The sequence below is a fragment of the Zootoca vivipara genome, chromosome 17 (assembly GCF_963506605.1).
Source record: "Zootoca vivipara chromosome 17, rZooViv1.1, whole genome shotgun sequence".
In the NCBI taxonomy this organism is placed as follows: domain Eukaryota; kingdom Metazoa; phylum Chordata; class Lepidosauria; order Squamata; family Lacertidae; genus Zootoca; species Zootoca vivipara.
The window spans coordinates 18,204,373-18,223,223 of NC_083292.1; the positions used below are offsets into that span (position 1 = coordinate 18,204,373).

General features: G+C 46.6%; 1 protein-coding gene across 1 annotated transcript in view; it reads right to left on the reverse strand.

Annotated features, from left to right (window-relative positions):
* The window catches only part of OSBP2 (oxysterol binding protein 2), a 160,786-nt gene that overhangs the window by 61,416 nt on the left and 80,519 nt on the right, over window positions 1–18,851 (reverse strand). Inside the window, exon 3 of the mRNA XM_035097530.2 lies at window positions 4,849–5,099. Within this exon, the coding sequence (XP_034953421.1) occupies window positions 4,849–5,099 (251 nt within the window). The remainder of the gene's footprint in view (window positions 1–4,848; window positions 5,100–18,851) is intronic.

Consider the following 18,851-nt stretch of genomic DNA (forward strand, 5'->3'; position numbering starts at 1 on the left):
GCGTCGGATGCGCAGATCGCGCATGCACAGAAGCGGTCTGCGCAGCGTGCACGTGTGCAGAAGCGATCTGTGCAGCGTGCGCGTGCACAGAAGCGCTCTATCGGTGTTTCGCGCACATGCAGAAGTGTGCCTTCGGGGAGCAAATGCCTCTGTTTACGAACGCCTCCGTGGAACGGATTGCATTCATAAACCGAGGTTCCACTGTACAGTTTTAAGCTCCGCCATCTTTTTGTCATAAGTTTTGTTGTACGCAAGCCTCTCAGAGAGCCTGCCGAGAATGATTTATTGCTTTTATAACCTTCTTAGAAGATGACCCATTTTTCTACTTCTTCAATTTATTATGCTTTGTTTTTATGCCGTTTTGGTTTTAATTGAGATTCTGTACGCCACATTGAGATAGATAGATATATCTTATATGAGTTGGCAGTACATAAATGAATAAATAAAAAGAATAATATTGCATTTTTAATCATGTTATGTTGAGCCACCTTCCGGTGTGTGTGTGTGTGTGTGTGTGTGTGTGTGTGTGTGTGTGTGTGTGATCATATAAAGGAATAAAATAAATATGCCAGGATTTTATACGTTGACATCTGTGAGAGAATAGGCCCTTTCTTAGGACGAAGCATGGTGGCAAAAAAACACGGAGTACGTCACTCCGAAAGGGAACAACGCTGATTCTTCTAGAAAGAATTCCATTACAAAATCAGTAGCTTCGGGAAACTGGAATAACTGGGCATGGGTGATAGGTACAGAGATGTGGAAATGCAGGTGAGAATGGAGGCTTTATATATTCCAATTTCTGAAGGAAGCTACATATCTGCAAGGTAGGGTTTCGATTTTGTTTAAAATCTATCACAGCGCTTTGGGTCTTTGATGCTCAGAGAAACATCAAGACTTTTACACCGCTAGCCAATTAACATGAGATACTTGGCTACCGCAGTGATGGGTTAGTGCACAGACATCGCAACACATTGGGTTTTTTTTTTTTTACAAAATTGCTGCAGCATACACAAAGACCTGGGATGCATCCACTACATTTGCGTTTTCTAATCAAGATTATCCTAATGAAGTCATCAGGCGGGAAAGAAGACAGGTCTGGACCTGCAGGCAGATCTCTGAGTGATTTGCAGTAGAATCGGCAAGGACTGCTGACTCTGAAATGTTTAACAATAGCAGTGACAAAAATGACTCCCCCCCCCACCCTAATTTTTATTCTGCTGAAATGAAGAAAGTTTGGAGTAAACAGGAGTGGATTGGTGTGTTTTTTTATAGCTCTCTGTTTTGGGAATATTCCTGGGTTTAGAATTCTTTAATTCCAAGTATATATATTTTGCACTAGCCTTTAGTTAGTAGATTATTGGGATTCTAGTGGATTTTTTTAAAAAAATAAAAAAACAGCCAACAGAGTTGATCCTGTAAACTTGAAATCTGCCCAGCCTGGCATGAGAACTTTGCTACATGCCTCGCAAATGAAGTCCATGTACAATGCTGAGCTGCCCTGCCCATCGTTTTCAGCGGGGGTGGAATAAAGCGATCCAAATTCTGCTCTCGGTTACAAATTTAATCCAGAAATTACAGCTGAGTTATCTTAGGATGCATGGCCCTTTTTACTTCCGATTTTTCAAATCTCTGCTTTGTGGTATTTGCATAATTGGATCACGAATGCGGGATAGGAATAAAGCACAGATGACTTTGCATTAATGAAACACACAGAGACGCACATCACCCACCCCCCTTCTCACACACAACCCCACTCACAGCAAGTCTGTTTTAGAGTTAAGAAGCCTCTTCTCCCTTGCAGTGCCAGCCTCTGAACGTGAGCACGGTCTCCCAAGTTGATCGAAGCAAAGTTAGCCCATCCCATATAGACCAGGTCAGCCCACTCACATCTCTGACATGCCTTTCGGAGGAAGAACCCTCTTTGTTTCTCTTTCTTTTTTAAAAAAAAAACTGGGGTGTGAGCAGAGTAAGAAAGTATTAACATTTCAGCTGAACTCCAGCCCTTCAGAGCCCCAATACCAAGGATAATTGGAAGCAAAAAAAAAAAAAGCCGGCTGAATTGGTTCTGATTTGTGAGGAAAGCATTGAGGCATGGAAAGAAATAAGAAGGCAATGAGAACAGTAGGGTGAAGGAATCATAGAATCATAGAGTTGGAAGAGATCACAAGGGCCATCCAGTCCAACCCCCTGCCAAGCAGGAAACACCATCAAAGCATTCTTGACATATGCCTGTCAAGCCTCTGCTTAAAGACCTCCAAAGAAGGAGACTCCACCACACTCCTTGGCAGCAAATTCCACTGCCGAACAGCTCTTACTGTCAGGAAGTTCTTCCTAATGTTTAGGTGGAATCTTCTTTCTTGTAGTTTGAATCCATTGCTCCGTGTCCGCTTCTCTGGAGCAGCAGAAAACAACCTTTCTCCCTCCTCTATATGACATCCTTTTATATATTTGAACGTGGCTATCATATCACCCCTTCACCTTCTCTTCTCCAGGCTAAACATACCCAGCTCCCTAAGCCGTTCCTCATAAGGCATTGTTTCCAGGCCCTTGACCGGAAGGAGGTTAGAGACAAGCACAAGAAGGGCTGTATCTCAGCGCCATGGCCTCTGCTTTGCATGCAGGTCACACCCAGATTGTGGCATCTCCAGGTAGGGCAGGGAAGTCCCTTGCCTGAAACCCTGAAGAGCCACTTCCAGTCCATGTAGACCAGGCATGTCAAACCTGCGGCCCTCCAGATGTTTTGGACTACAATTCCCATCTTCCCCAACCACTGGTCCTGCTAGCTAGGGATCATGGGAGTTGTAGGCCAAAACATCTGGAGGGCTGCAGGTTTGACATGCCTGATGTAGACAATACTGAGCTAGATGGACCAATGGTCTGACTTTCCCCACAGCTTACGATGAAAGGGTGGGGTGGGGTCAAAGCTCAGTGGCAAAGCATCTGCCTTGCATGCAGAAGGTCACAGGTGAAATCCCCAAGCATCTCCAGGTAAGGGCTGGGAGAAACCCCTACCTGAAACCCTAGAGAGTCAACACAGGCAACAATCTGCTAGATGGACCAATGACTCTGCATAAATAAGCTTCCAATGTTGCTATGAGTCAGCAAATCCATGTAAGAAATGATCAGGTCCAAGCGTTAGCAAGATTCGACTCTCTACCACTGCGGGGGGAGAAAGTGGTTGTGGGGAGACTGGTGCAGAGATACCCTAGTGCAGGGACGGTCCGTGTGGTGGCCCTCCAGATGCGCTGGACTACAAGTCGCATCATTCCTGACAACTGGCCATACTGGCTGGTGGTGGAGGGCACCATGTTGGTTACCGCTCCCCTAGCAATTCCCATGGCAATTAGTTGCCCCACAACAGATCTTGGTGGTAGTTGTTTCCAAGCACAAATCAAAGTGTTGGTGCTGACCTTTAAAGCCCTAAACTGCCTCGGTCCAGTATACCTGAAGGAGCGTCTCCACCTCCATTGCTCTGCCCGGACACTGAGGTCCAGCGCCGAGGGCCTTCTTGGTAGTGGCACCTGCCCTATGGAACGCCCTCCCATCAGATGTCAAAAAGAAAAATAACTACTAGACTTTTAGAGGACATCTGAAGGCAGCCCTGTTTAGGGAAGCTTTTAATCTTTAAGAAATTAGTGTATTCTAATATTTCTGTTGGAAGCCGCCCAGAGTGGCTGGGGAAACCCAGCCAGAAGGGCGGGGTATAAATAATTTATTATTATTATTATTATTATTATTATTATTATTATTTACAGCTGGCAGTGGTACATGATGGCCCCTTCCAGAATCAGAACCAGGAAGATCGTGGCATGTGCTGTTGGCATCCCAGCTTGAACCACCTGCAATTTGAAGTCTCCAGCAACTTGGTGTCCTCATCAGTTCATCCCCCCTCCTCTGCCTCATGGTTAAACCATGTTCAAAGCTGCTCACAAAGTTTACGTAACAAACTACAGCAGCATTTCAAGAATTATTTTTTGTGTATGTGTGACGGCTAGCAAGTTAGCAAAGAAAGCCATACAAATATCAATAGCCCAAGCAGATTTTTCATATGAATAAAAAATACAGTAAGGTTAAACAATCCGCTAATAACTGCTACGAAGGCCTGGCAACAGAAATACAGAAACACAATCCAAAGACACTAAATCTTATTCTGTAATAAATGTCGTCCCCCAGCAACAACCCCTAAATCAGCCAGGGCCCAGTCCTCTTAGGCATGTCTAACTGGTAGCAACAGGCAAGGAGGACCAAGGAAGGAACTGACACTCTCAAATAATTAACATTGAGCTTAAAAGCCCTTAGAAAATTTAGCACCACAAAGTCAAAAATTCACCAGTCTTCTGGTACTTTTAACACACAATGCATTTTGCCAGCGTGTCTCATATCCTCTTTCAGCTACTACTCTAGATTGCGTGGACGCCTTTTTTTGATTTGTTCATTCCATTTACTGGCCACCTTTTGTCCATAGGATCCCAGGGCAGCACACAGAAACTAAACAGATTTTAAAAATAAAAATAAAGCCATACTAATATTAAATCAGACCCTTACAACCTAGTCTTGCAAACAGAAAACCACAGCAACACACCTGACCTTGAACTGTATCAAACACTACCAGGGGCTTAGACAGAAGAGAAAACTCTCCTCTCGAGATGTGCTCAAACCTTTCACTTTTCACAGGTAAACGTCCGGGCTGGAGAAGGCGTCTTGGGGGCATGTCAATCCTTGCAGGCTCCTATGACACTTAGCTGCTCACTGCTACGACTGCCTGCCTGCAGAAATCCTGCGATAGGTAGGAGAGGGCGTTCCGCACCTGCCGCCAGCCTCTCCAGCCAGGACCTGTGCCCCACTTACATTTATCATAGCATTGGAGGTGATCCTGAAGAGGGTGGCTCTCTCGTTGACCGCCTTGATCTTCTCCCCGCTCTCGGCGGGCAGCTTGAGGTTCTCCAGCTCACTCAGGGACCTCTGGAGGGCTGCCCCATGCTTGGCGATGAGGTCGTTGCAAGTGCTGAGATCCTCCAGCTTACTCGAGAGGCTTTTCAGAGTGCCGTGCAGTTCGCTCTTGTCAGACTGCGAGGCTGGCTCCTCATCACCAGAGTCATCTGTAGAGGGGAATGGCAAAAAAGGAGGGAGGGGAAGACAAAAATGGTTTCCATGGTTACCGGCCGGACTGCAACGAAAACAGAGCGGCGGTTTGTGCAGCGAGAAGCGAAGAGAAGACCTCTGTTTGCACAAGGCGCCAAATCTCCGACTTATCCTTAGGTTCAGAAAAGTCACAGCCCAGAGAACACACTGATTTTCTCCTGAACGATTCCCCCTCTGTGCAGAATCCCTAGGGGGATTTTATTTTATTTTATTCCTTCTCTCCAGCAAGTGTAAATCCAGAAACACAGGGCTTTGAAAAGAAAGCCCTATTGGTTTTCAAGGGAGCTGACTTCTAAGTAATTGTGTTTAGGACAACAGACTACTGTCAACATCTACATTGCAGTTTGGATCAGGCCAGAGGAAGCAGCACCTGCCCCAATGGCCCATCTAGTCCAGCATCCTGCTCTCACAGTGGCCAACCAAATGCCCCAATGGAAAGCTCGTAAGCAGGATCCGAGCACAAGAGCCCTCTCTCCTCCTGCAGTTTCCAGCAACTGGTATTCAGAAGCATTACTGACTCTGACCCTGAAAGCACAGCCACAGTGGCTGGTAGCTGTCGACAGCTTTATTCTCTAAGACAGGGTGGGGAATCTCTTCCACTCAGCAGGCTAGATCCTGGGTTCCTCCACCTCCAGTGGGCCCCACCTGTCCATCACCTGACATGTTGTCATGCGGCCTGTTTTTCCCCCCTTTGGGGCGTGGCTTGCTTTCAAGCTCCGATCCAAAAGGAGCTGACTTCAAGCCCTGCTTTAGGCAAGGGTCAATTGCACTAAGGCAGGGGTTCCCAAACTAAGGCCCGGGGGCCGGATGCGGCCCAATCGCCTTCTAAATCCGGCCCACAGATGGTCCGGGAATCAGCATGTTTTTACATGAGTAGAATGTGTTCCTTTTATTTAAAATGCATCTCTGGGTTATTTGTGGGGCATAGGAATTCATTCATATTTTTTTCCAAAATATAGTCCGGCCCCCCACAAGGTCTGAGGTACAGTGGACTGGCCCCCTGCTGAAAAAGTTTGCTGACCCCTGCACTAAGGAGTACTGCAGCCCCTTGGTAATGGCAGCCTCCATGTATTCACTAGAAGAAAGGATAGCTCAGTTGGTAGAGCATGAGGCTGTTACTCCCAGGGACGTGGGTTCGAGCCCCACATTGGGCAAAAAGATTCCTGCCCCACGTTGGGCGAAAAGATTCCTGCTTTCCGGGGGAGGGGGTTGGACTGCACGGCCCTCGTGGTGATTCCACCTGTCTCCACCTGTGATTCCACCTGTCTCCAATGCCTGACCTAACTTTTAAAACGGCAAGGCCCAGATTCAACCAGCCCAGTAGGCAAGCAGATGTCAACGCAAAAGCTCCTGCTGGTGTAACAGGGCATCCCCAAATCACCTCTGGAGAGCCAGGGGAACCCCCAGAACAGCACTGTGGGAGGCAGGGAGGAGAGAAGGATTGTTCCATCTGGCCAGCAGAAATGCTTCAATTGATGGAACGATCGGAAGAGCGTGATGCTGATTTCCTCCCCTAGTCTGAAAATGCACATTCAAGTGCTTTCAAGGCAGCGCCGGCTTAGTTAAGACTGATGTTCAGCTTATTGTTCCAGAAGGGACTACTGGTTTTCATCTCGCTCAAGGGTTGCGGAAACAAACTGAAAAGTCCTGGATTTAATGGCAGCGAAGTAACACAGCAGAACCCCGAAAGAGAATAAGGAAATGTGGACATTAACATCTTTAAGTGCCAACGCAGGGGTGGAAAACATCAACCCAGGGCCACAATGTGGCCTCCAATTCCTGTTGTCTGGCCCTCAAGATTCCCAAGGGCCACATCCCTGCTGACCCTTCTATGTACCCTCCCTGGGTGCTGCTGCCTGGCTGGAATATATCCTTGAACTTTGGAAATATTTCTTGCTTGCCGCAGTGTTAGAAACTCATATAAAAAAGCTAGGCGCCAAATGGGTCCTTAAACCAAGGTTGCAGTCACCAAAATGGAATGTCTAGTTGCTATCTGGGGGCAAGGTGGCTCTAAAGTCTTATTTTTTAAAAGATGGCCTGACTGTGATTGATTCTCAGTTAAACATCTGGCTAGTTCAGATGACAACCTTGAGCCTAGGTCAAGAGCTTTGAGAACCTAAAGAAGAAAAGTCACTTGATCCAGGGACAGTCTACATATATATATTGGCCTATTCTGACCTCTTTTTCTTAATGGTGACTGCTCCTGCTCAGGCTGCTCAGAAAAAGCAATCTGGATCCAGAAATTCATTCTGATTGTGTGGATAAAATATAACTGATAGAATTCTACAGGATGGGGTTAAAGTGTGTGAAAACAGTCCAGATCCAATGATCCCCAGACGGTGGAGGTGTCAAGGGCCATCCCAGGCCCAGGCATCTTTACTTGGTCGCAAGTGATCGAAAGTCAGGTGCAAAATGCACCTGGCTAATTTCGAACACTGGGATGGAGGATAGAGAGAGGTGTGTGTAGAAATAAGACCACTGTAGAAAAGTGGAATTTCCATTCATTGCTCCACCAACCTTTGCTTCTGACCCTGCCAATTATTGGCATGCGGCCCTCGGAAACCTGCCCAGAAAGGAATGCAGCCCTCAGACTGAGAAAGGTTCTCCGTCCTTTACTTATGGAAGCTCAACTAACAGCACAAGCTGCTGCAAGCTTGTGTGGCTTCAGCCTTTATTAGCATAGGGCAGGCTGGGCTGGAGGGTGCATGGAACATGTGTCCGAAATGTCACAGCATTTAGACCAGAGGCAGGTAGTTTGTTTTTTTCCAGGATCAAGGACCCATCTGGAAATATCATCAGCTGCAAGGCAGTCACTTATGCCTTTTTGCTTTCCAGAATACACACACTGATAGAATTAGCACATTATCCAAATGAGTAAGGTGTGTGTGTGTGTGTGTGTGTGTGTGTGTGTGTGTGTGTGTATCTCTGATGCTTCTATTTCAAAACTCCATTTATGGACTGAAATGAGAAGCAGGAGGAGCGAAAACCATCCTTTTTCTTTCTTTCTTTCTTTTTTTTTGGAGCTGAGGAGAAGACGGACATCTCAGGGTAAACTAATTAAGGTCCCAGCAATTAAACAGTTTTCCAGCAACTGAAGAAATTGCCTTGCCAGCTGCAGACAGAGTACACCCACCCACCAACATCAAATGCAGAAACCTGCTCATGCAGAAGCAACTGGGTTAGAGATATGGCATCAACTTTCAGTGTTAGAAACTCAGATGTGTAAGCTATTCGCCAAGTGGCACCTTAAACTGAGGTTGTGGTAGCCACAACGGAATGTCTAGGCCAGGCATCCCCAAACTTCGGCCCTCCAGATGTTTTGGACTACAATTCCCATCATCCCTGACCACTGGTCCTGTTAGCTAGGGATCATGGGAGTTGTAGGCCAAAACATCTGGAGGGCCGCAGTTTGGGGATGCCTGGTCTAGGCTCATTTTTTTCTTCTTCCAAGGTTGGAAAATATATATAAAAAATGAATCATGTACATTGTCAACGTTAATATATTTAACAATTCAGTCGCACATTTTGCCAGTTACAGGAACCTTTCCCCCCCAAAACACATGAACTAACACTCAGTGCTGGAAACTCAAGATACATAAGCTAGCACCTGAAATCTAGGTTACAGACCCCTCCCGATGCTACAATTCTATGTCTCGGAATGCAAGGAGGAGAAACACACAGACAGTGGAAATGGAAAAGGTCTGTGAACTATGAACTAAGGTCTGTGGTCGCCAACCTTGGCGCCCAGAAACCTCAAGGCAATTGCGCCTGCGCCAGTAGCAAACTGTTTTCACGGTGGCCAACCAGATACCTGTGGGAAACATTCAAGCAGGAACCGAGCACAAGAGCAACTCTTCTCTCCTGTGGTTTCCAGCAACTGGGATCCAGAATCATTGCCGCCTCTGACCATAGGGGCAGAGCAGAGCCATCAATAGCCCTCTCCTCCATGAATTTGCCCAGTTCTCTTTTTAAGTCATCTATGGCGGTGGCCGTTGCTGCTTCCTGTGGGATCAAGGCCCACAGTTCTAACTATGCCCTTCCCCTTGAGAGCAGATTGGGAAATGCCTGCTTTTCCTAACTGCAGGAAACAGAACATCACCACAAGGTGTGTGCATATGCGCCCCGAGAAGAACATGTGCATATGTGTCTATGCACTGCAAACAGTACAAACCAATCTCACAGTCAAATACATCCCTGTGCCCAGAGGACACGGAGGCAGATGCTCTGTGTTCAGAAGTAATTAAAGACAGAAGGTGCGATGACTTCAGAGGTGGAGAGGGGGCAAAGGCAGGCACCCAATCCTGGCCTCTGATCCCACAAAGGAAGGAAGGAAGACGGAATGAAAATGCCAACCTTGAAGGCCAATTAGTCAGGCTTCAGGTGGCCAGGAATGGCAGCTGGCAGTGGCACAAGGACACAGGCAAACGGCTGGGCTGCCATGACGCTCACGTTACGGTTTGCAGCGCCGAGGCCAAATCTCTGCCCCTCTAGAAGGGCGGCAGACGGAAGAAGCAGCAGCTGAGGACACTTTATGTTTACAACAAGACAGAGAAGGACAAAGAGCCAAGGAGGGAAGAGGCTCCAGCGCTCCCCAGCTTCTGGGCCAGTGACGCCACCGAACGCACAACAAAGGAATCCAAGCTGCGTTTGTTATGAAGTTGTGTTTTTGTTTCAAAGGCAACAACAGCCTCACTGTGCGATCAAAGCCGATGGACAAGCCCTTATCTAGGCACCGTGACACTGGACATTTGTTTGTTTGCTTGTTTCTTGCATTTGCACCCCACCTTTCCTCCAAGGAGCTGAAGGTGGTGTGTGCCAATTCTCCCCCAAAACCCATTTTATCTTCTCAGGCTGAGTTGCTGGGTCAAGGTCACCCAGTGAACTTCATGGCTGAGGGGGGATTTGAACCCTGGTCTCCCAGATCCTAACCACACTGGTTTTCTCCCACTGCATCAGGTGCAGCCTCCATGAGAGAAATGAGGGTTCTTCCAGGCAACCTATTTATTGAGCATTCGTACTGATTTGTTGCACAAAGCTTACGCGGAGGTTAGAATACATCTGGTCTGCAGTGAGCATTTTTTCTGATTGGTTTGTGGGGTGAATATATTGGGGTATTGCTTAGGGGTTTTTGTTGCTGTTACTGGTATTATATTTTGTATCTTTATTATGATTTACTAGTGTCATTCAGCCTGTTTAATAAACGGGCGCTAGAGCATTCAGCCTTTTTTGGTGGCAGCGCGTGGGGGGCAGTTGGCCCCTCCCACGGCCGCCGTTTCGTCGGGGCGCTCCGCTGAGCCCAGCTGGCCGGCGGGCACCCAGGAGAAGGCCGCGATTCTTCTGAGGACTGCGAGGGAAACGGTAGGCAGAGGGGTGGGGTTGGGGAGAGCATGCATGTGTGTGTGTGCGTCAAGTCTCTGCGTCCAATCCCTGTGTCCGTGGGGCACATGCGCAGTAGCGCGGACACAGGGAATCTGGACGCAGAGACACTTGCACTTTATTATATAGGATGTGGAAATTTTTCCACTTGGCTGTGTACTTTTTTGGATGTTTCATTTATTGTTTATGACTACTTTTGTTATGAATTTTTTCATGTTGTCAGTCGCCTTGAGCATGATTTGAACTGTGGAAAGGTGGCATGCATTAAAAAAAAAAAGACAATGAGGATTCATCCTGATTTGCTGTGTTTGCACATCTTTCCTTCAATCACCCATTCATTCCACATTTAATGACAGAAGCCCCACCTGTTTCTTTATGTAAAGTGATTCGTGGCGCTAGGGCTTGAATCCATTTTAATTGCGCAAACCTAAATGGAAGAGGATGCTGAACTCGATGGGCCCCCGTTGGCATGATGCAGCAGAAAAGCTCTTCATGTGCTCTGTAAAGCAGGCCAGTATTATCTTCTTTGGGATGGTTGCCAGCTGATGGGGTGGCCCCAAGAGACCAGCTTGCCTCATGTTACCTGCTGGCTACGTTACAGAAGCAAAGTCGGAATCAGAGACTACACTGGCCCTCATCGCAACACAGTGATGGGAAGGCTATGCTGGACCACTGTTCTCCATCAAACAAGACAGTAGGATTTCAGGCGATAAAAGGCCCCAGAGTTCCATCTGAATATCATCACCTGGTTCTGCTTCAATTGTACCTTTGCAAAGCGTTTTGATGTGAATGTAAACACACTCAAAACACACACTTTTTAAGAGAAGGCAAAGCTAAAAACAGAACCACAGCTTCACTGGGGAAAAGTCACGGAAATAGATGAATGCACACTGATTGGAGGAGTAGACCCAGATGAGAAGGGAAATGAAACAAGCTTCAGGAGGTATGAGATTCATTAGACGGCCCTGGGTGGTAGAAAGGTAAGGTGCAGCTGTTCTGAAAAAGTTCCAATTAAGGGGATATGTTCACCTTGCAAAAAGCCTCTCATTCTCTTGTCCACTGGTGCCAGCTCAGTTGGCAAAGTCAAGCAAACAAGGTATAGCATAGCAGAAAGCTAAATGAGAATGCAGTTTCCTATTGGGAAGAGGTTTAATGACTCCGCCGAGGATCAAACATTTCTCTGCACATCAGTGCAAATGCTTTATGCATGCATAAGCAGCACAGAGTCCATAATAAACTGCTGTGTAGAAACACCGTCAAACATTTCTTCTTCTTCATCATCATCATCTTCTACTCAACATAATTAGTGTTGCGTTTTTACCGCAGTCCAACACACTTTCAGATAGCCTCCAAAAGTGGAGATCACAGCCCAATTCATTTATTAATATTTATTTATTAATATTTATTAGCTGTTTTCCCCACAAGAGTGACCCAAAGCATCTCACAAACACGATGTAAACACTAAAACCAAATACAGCAACTAATAAACACTTTTAAAAGCAAATAAAATACAGCGCTTATAGGATGCTGACCCAATTAAAAAGATAAAAAAATTCCTTCAGTAGCACCTTAAAGACCAACTAAGTTTTTATTTTGGTATAAGCTTTCGTGTGCATGCACACTTCTTCAGAACTTCTGAAGAAGTGTGCATGCACAGCACACGAAAGCTTATACCAAAATAAAAACTTAGTTGGTCTTTAAGGTGCTACTGAAGGAATTTTTTTATTTTACTTCGACCCAGACCAACACGGCTACCTACCTGTAACCAATAAAAAAGGCCACTGAAACTCTTCAAATTAAGGACCAAAAGCCCAGGTAAAAAGGAGTTATTGCCTGGTGTCTAAAAATAAAAATGCCAGGCATACCTCCCTGGAGAAAGTATTCCACAAGCCAACAATGAAAAGGCCTGCTCTACTTGCCAGGTCTACCATGAGGTTTAACAGGAAGATTTGGATAGAGATTTATACAGCCTACCTCACAAGGATGCTGTCAAGATGATACATCAAGCACAGTCCTTGAGACAAAGAAGGAAAGCAATATAAGACAGAAATAACTAAGATTATGCTCCGCATGTTACGTTTACAGATCAGAAGTTAAACCAGCAGTAAAAAGTGTTTTCAGGTGATGGGATGGGTTTGAGGAGAAATTAAATGTGATCCATTCTTGGGGAACAATTTAAACAGATTTATTCCTGCAATGCCAAACCATGCCCAGGGGCAAAGAGGGCTGAAAGCTGCTGTATCCCCTGGCATTGATATGAAAACAGCAATGACAAACAAAACAAAATGCAGAAGACAAAAGCCGCTGGTGTTCTTCTGAAATGCTTGCAATTATCCCGATGTTTAACATCTTGCTAAATATGTTGTCTTGCTGTTGTTGCAAGAGACACTCTGGGTGTTGCTTGTTATTGTTTTGGACTAATAATAATAGAGCATCAAGGTTCCAGGTTCGATTCCCTGTATGGGACAGCTGGATATTCCTGCATTGCAGGGGGTTGGACTAGATGATCCTCGGGGTCCCTTCTAACTCTATGATTCTATGACTCTGATACGGGTGGTAAGCATGTAGATCTCATGCTCACCACACAGACAAAAAGTGTGTCGCTGAAGAATTCAGAAACAAAGCCCCAATATAGGAACACAACTTCAGTAATCACAGATCATAGAATTGTACAGTTAGAAGGGACCGCGAGGGTCATTGAGTCCAACTCCCTGCAAAACGCAGGAAGCTTTTGCCCAACGTGGGGCTCAAAGCCAAATCATTAGGAAACGAATGTTTCATTAAGAAATTTTAAAACGGATGCCCAATTTCCAGGTTTTCTATAGCTGCCTTTTGGAGGAGGGTTGGAAGTTAGCTCCTGACCTCTCCCCACCCCCCCCGGCAACCCCCCCCCCAACACACTAATCATTTCCATTTCCATTTCCATTGCTGCTGACTCCATGGGCATAATGAGCAGCCCAAGGAAGAGGACAGCCTTGGCACGGGGATCCCAACAGTGCCAGCTCGCTCAGTCTCGGCTAGTTCAAATGAGGACAAAGTCCTTTTAACAGGGAGGCTTACATAACAGCTGCAGCTTGCAGGAACTCTCAGCTACCAAACACTCCTCCCCAAGCTCAGAGGCTCAACAGAAGGTGGCTTATGAAAGAATATGGAATTTGCAGGTGCATCAGCAACTCTTTGCAGCGATTAAAAACAACAACACAACTTTGTGAGCCCTGCTCAGTGGAAAGGCTGCCGGTCAAAATATTTCTGTCTGTTTTGAAGGGCTTGTGGACATTCTATTTCCTTAGAGATAGATTTAACCAACAGGCAGTTCTGAACATCGGGATTTGATTCTCCCTACCCCACCCACAAACCCCTAATCGGTTTTCTCGATGCTCAACGCTACAATTCCTCCCCAAGCTTCTCCTCTTTTATATTCCAAGGGCTGTCATTACAGGCATTCAACCTATGAATTCCTTTGAAAGGGGTGTGCGGAGTTTACAGTATGATTTCAGAGAGGAAGCCTTTATTTCTTTCTTTTGGTGAAAACAAGCCACCGGCATTGGGAGCAGCTGCTGCTGCTGCTATTATTAAGACACACAAAAAATCTCCAGAACGTGACTAAATCTTAAGGAACTGAAAACAAATGAAAAAGCACACCTCTGTACACACACACACACACACACACACACACACACACACACCCTCCAGTTCTGAAACGGTTGCCAAGTGTGTCAAGAAACACCAGGCACCAAATTGGAGCCGTATTTGCTGGACCAATTTCAACTGATGTAGCAATATGAAACTTCTGGGTTTATAAGGGATGCTCCATTCAAGTTCGTTTTGCAAAAGCTCCTCTGCTGTCGTAGCAAGCTGCCCTGGTAAAGGTGCGAAGGCCTATGGCAGGGAACAGGGTCACACTGAAAGACGCCTTTATTAGGAAGTCTGGACAGGAAGTCTGGTGTAGTAGCAGTGGGCAAAATTCTCCCCACGTGATCCTGCCCCTCTCCCATATGGCTTCTGCATTTCCGGGGGCCGTAGGAAGCTGCCTTATAGTGCGAGGCGGCTGGGTCTATCTAGCTCAGTGGTATCGACACTGAATGGCAGCAGCTCCTCGGGGTCTCAGGAAAGGGCTCCTATCCGGGAGAAGCAGCTGGGACCTTCGGCATGCAGAACAGATGCTCTAATCATTGTGATATCCCCCCCCCCTTTGAGCTGTGGCACTTCTATATTATCAGATTAGCTTGGAATGGAGCCACATTCATGGAGGGTAAGGCTCTGCCATTAATGCCTTCACAGTCAAGAGACAGTCATGCTTCTGAATCCCAGTTGCTGGAAACTGCAGGAGGCGGGGAGGGCTCTCGCACTCAGGTCTTGCTTGCAGGTTCCATAGGATCGTAGAACCACAGAGTTGGATGAGACCCTGCGGATCATTTAGTCCAAACCCCTGCAACGCAGGAATATGCAGCTATCCCTTATGGGGATTGAACCTGCGACCCTGGTGTTATCAACGCCACACTCTAACGTAACCAAATGTGCTATCCAGCTGCATCTGGCTGGCCCCTGGGAGAACAGGGTGATGGACCAAATGGGCCACTGGCCAGATCCTGCAGGGTTCCTGTGCTAGCATGGGGGAACGGCAACAACAGCCTGCTAGCTTATTTCTGCCCCATTTCCCTGCATCTCAAAGTGGCTTACAGTTTTTTCTTTTAATTTAATTAAATTAAATTAATATCCCATCCTTCCTCCCAAAGCAGCCCAGGGAAGCAAACAACAAGTGATAAAAAAAGCAAAAACATATGAATAACACCTTTTAAACAATTCAAATGCAGGTGCTGATCGGGAAAGAGCTCGACTTAAAAGGCTTGTGAGAAGAGGAAGATATTCAGTGGTTGCCAGAAAGACAACAGATACAGCTCCTAATGTTTAGCAACGTTAACTACTGGGCCTTTCCCGATTTCATTAGATCGAAGCTGGTCTTGAATTCTGTCTGGAACAGTTCCTTTTACTCCGAGATCATGCAGCAAGCAAAAGACCAAAGTCTCTTGTGGTTCTCTATCTGCAAGAAAAATGAAGGCCTAAGTAACAAGACACTCTGGGCGGTTAATGCGATGGGCCACATGGATTTCCATTAATCGGCCAACTGCAAAAAGAAGCAGCCCTTAAACAACTGATGCATTTCCGAAGGGCTTCTCAATGCCAAACAAGTTGATCTAAACAGACAGGACAGACAGATGGAGAAGGATAAACAGAGCTAAGTAGTAACACAGTTTGGGCTTTGCTCAGGTTTTTGCAGCAACTCCCATATTAACCACTGTTTTATCATGCTCAAAAATAAGTGACACTTACAAAAACTGAGTGCACACAAACTTCTTGTCCTTGCAAATCAAAGCTGCCAACTGAGTGCCACTATCCTGCACCAACCAGCAGAGGTACCTGACAACAAGGATGGCAAGGAAAACCATGAAGGAAAAGCTACATTATTTCCCAGAGGTGTCTCACGTGAGTTATGTTTGGGAAATAAACACACGCATATGGATTTGCTTCCAGACTTTCAAATGGGGAAATCAGAGATAACCGTACATTAGCCTTCTCCAACCTGGTGCCCTCCAAATTCTCTGGGCTACAGTTCCCATCAGCATGGCTGTGCTGGTTAGGGCTAATGGGACCTGCAACCAGCCGAGCCATGTTGATGGGAACTGTAGCACTAAAGATCTAGAGGGTGCCAGGATAGAGAAGGCTGCCTTTCATGACATCCAGCTCCGTGGCTGTGTACACTCCACACATTGAAAGCATTCCCCATCTGAATTCTGGGAACTGTAGTTTACCACTCACAGTTATAATTCCCAGCCCCCTTAAACTAGAACTCCCAGGATTCGGGGGGGGGGGAGGAGATGCAAGGACATGCTTTAAATCTATACAGTCAGTGCCAAACATCAAGATAGGAACATGAGAAGAGCCTGCTGGATGAGGCCAATGGCCTGTCTAATCCAGCATCCTGTTCTTACAGGGACGCGGATGGTGCTGCGGTCTAAACCACTGAGCCTCTTTGGGCTTGCCGAATGGAAGGTAAGCGGTTCGAATCCCTACGATGGGGGTGAGCTCCCATTGCTCTGTCCCAGCTCCTGCCAACCTAGCAGTTCGAAAGCACGCCAGTGCAAGTAGATAAATAGGTACCGCTGTGGCGGAAAGATAAATGGCATTTCCATGCGCTCTGGTTTCCATCACGTTGTCCCATTGTGCCAGAAGCGGTTTAGTCCTGCTGGCCACATGACCCGGAAAGCTGTCTGTGGACAAATGCCGGCTCCCTCGGCCCAAAAGTGAGATGAACGCCGCAACCCCAGAGTCGCCTTGACTGGACTCAACCACCCAGGGGTCCTTTACCTTTTACAGGGGGCAACTAGATGCTTGCAGGAAACCCACCAGCAGGACCTGAGCACAAGAGCAACTGGGATTCGAAAGCATTGCTGTCTCCAACCATGGAGACAGAGCTCAGCTATCACGGCTAGTAGCCACTGACAGCCTAATCCTTCATGAATTCGTACAATCCTTTTTTAAAGCATCTGAGTTGTTGGCCAGCACTGCCTCCTGTGAGAGCAGGCTCCATAGTTTTATGCGCTGCATGAAGAAGCACCATATATTTATTGAAAATGTGTGTCCCCAGCATTTTTATTCCAAAGAGCCACTGAGTGCCGCCTGGGTTCTTTCACCCATAACCTCAGACCCTCCTTCCTGATGTTCCAGAGGTCAACCAGTGGGCCAGGAACAGCTCCCCTTATAGAACTATAGAACTGGAAGGGCCCTGAGGATCATCTAGTCCAACCCCCTGCAATGCAGGAATATGCAGCTGTCCCGTACGGGGGATCCAACCTGCAAAATAGCTCTGGACTCTGCACAGTCCAACTGCATCACTGCCTCCTTTACAACGTCATGCACATCTGCAGGAGAACCCAACCCACCACTTGCCTCCCCAGAAGGCATCAACTGAGGCCAGCAAATGCTTTCGCAGGGAGCCATTCTCACCGTGAGCTGAACGCCGATGGGGAAAAAACCGCTAAGAATAAATTGGCGCAGATTCTGTGCGTGTCGGGGAGCCATGCGTTTGCAATGTTTAGAAGGGGGAGAATAAAAACCGCAGGTGATTCTACACCAGATCAAACACAACGTCAGAACACCAAGTTATTAGCAGAGGTGTACAAACGCCTCTTTTATTATTTACTCCCTGTACATTTAAATGGAAGACCAAGCTGCTGTTGTTTGGTTGTTTTGGCATGCTTAACATGTACTTGAGCCAAGCTCCACATGCAAACCCAAAACACACTTGCCTGTCATTCCCCTTGCTATTATGATATCTTTGACAGGCGATGGGTGTTTTGGTTTTGATCGGTAGGACACTTACAAATGAGCCGGTTGCCATAGGAACTGCTTGCCTCACGGAAAGCCGAGGCTGCTATTCTTAGACACCTGACGCTATGATAGTCTCTGGCGTACTGTGCCTCAGAAGCTACTGGCCCTAACCTCCTGTGAGATGCATCTCCAGCCTGCTGTCTGAGGAGCACCACTGAGCACATCTCGGCTCAGGAAACCATGGCGTGGGCACAAGCCAGGCTATTGGCAGAAAGGACTGCAAATTCTATTTTTAAACCATCCTCTCCAGCCCTACTTGCTGCAAACTATGGATTCTTATGTCTCTGCAAAAATACATTGCTCAATCCCCTGTCTTGATGGATAATCCTAGACAAATTCATGTATCATCTTATCCCATGGACACAAAAGGAACAAGCTCTGGGTCTCTGTGTGTCTTTGTTAAATACCAAATAACCCAGTTTCGTAAATGGAAGGAATGCTTTCAATGTTCTCTCCGTTTTGCACACTCCGTTCCTTAACAAATGCCTTTCTATTCCAGGCATTTTAAGAAAGCTTCCTGGGTTTTCCCCATATAATTGTAGAGTTGGAAGGGACCCTGAGGGTCATCTAGTCCAACCCCCTGCAATGTAGGAATCTCAACTAAAGCATCTATGACAGATGGCCATCCAATCTCTACTTGGAAACCTCCAATGAAGGAGAGTCCACAGTCTCCCAAGGGAGTCCTCATTCCACTGTCAAACAGCTTTTACCAGCAGAAAGTTCTTCTTGATGTTTAGTCGCAATCTCCTTTCTTGTAACTTGTAACTACGGTATTTATTGTTCGTTTTAACTGATTTTATCCACTTTGTGCTTTTTAGCTCTTTTTATGTACACTGCTTAGGAGACGCAGAGATAAATAGGCGAAATAAAAGGAAGAACCTACTGAAATAAATGTTGCAGTTCATACGCGAAGAGGGCAGGTAATTGAGAAGAAACCAAGGCAT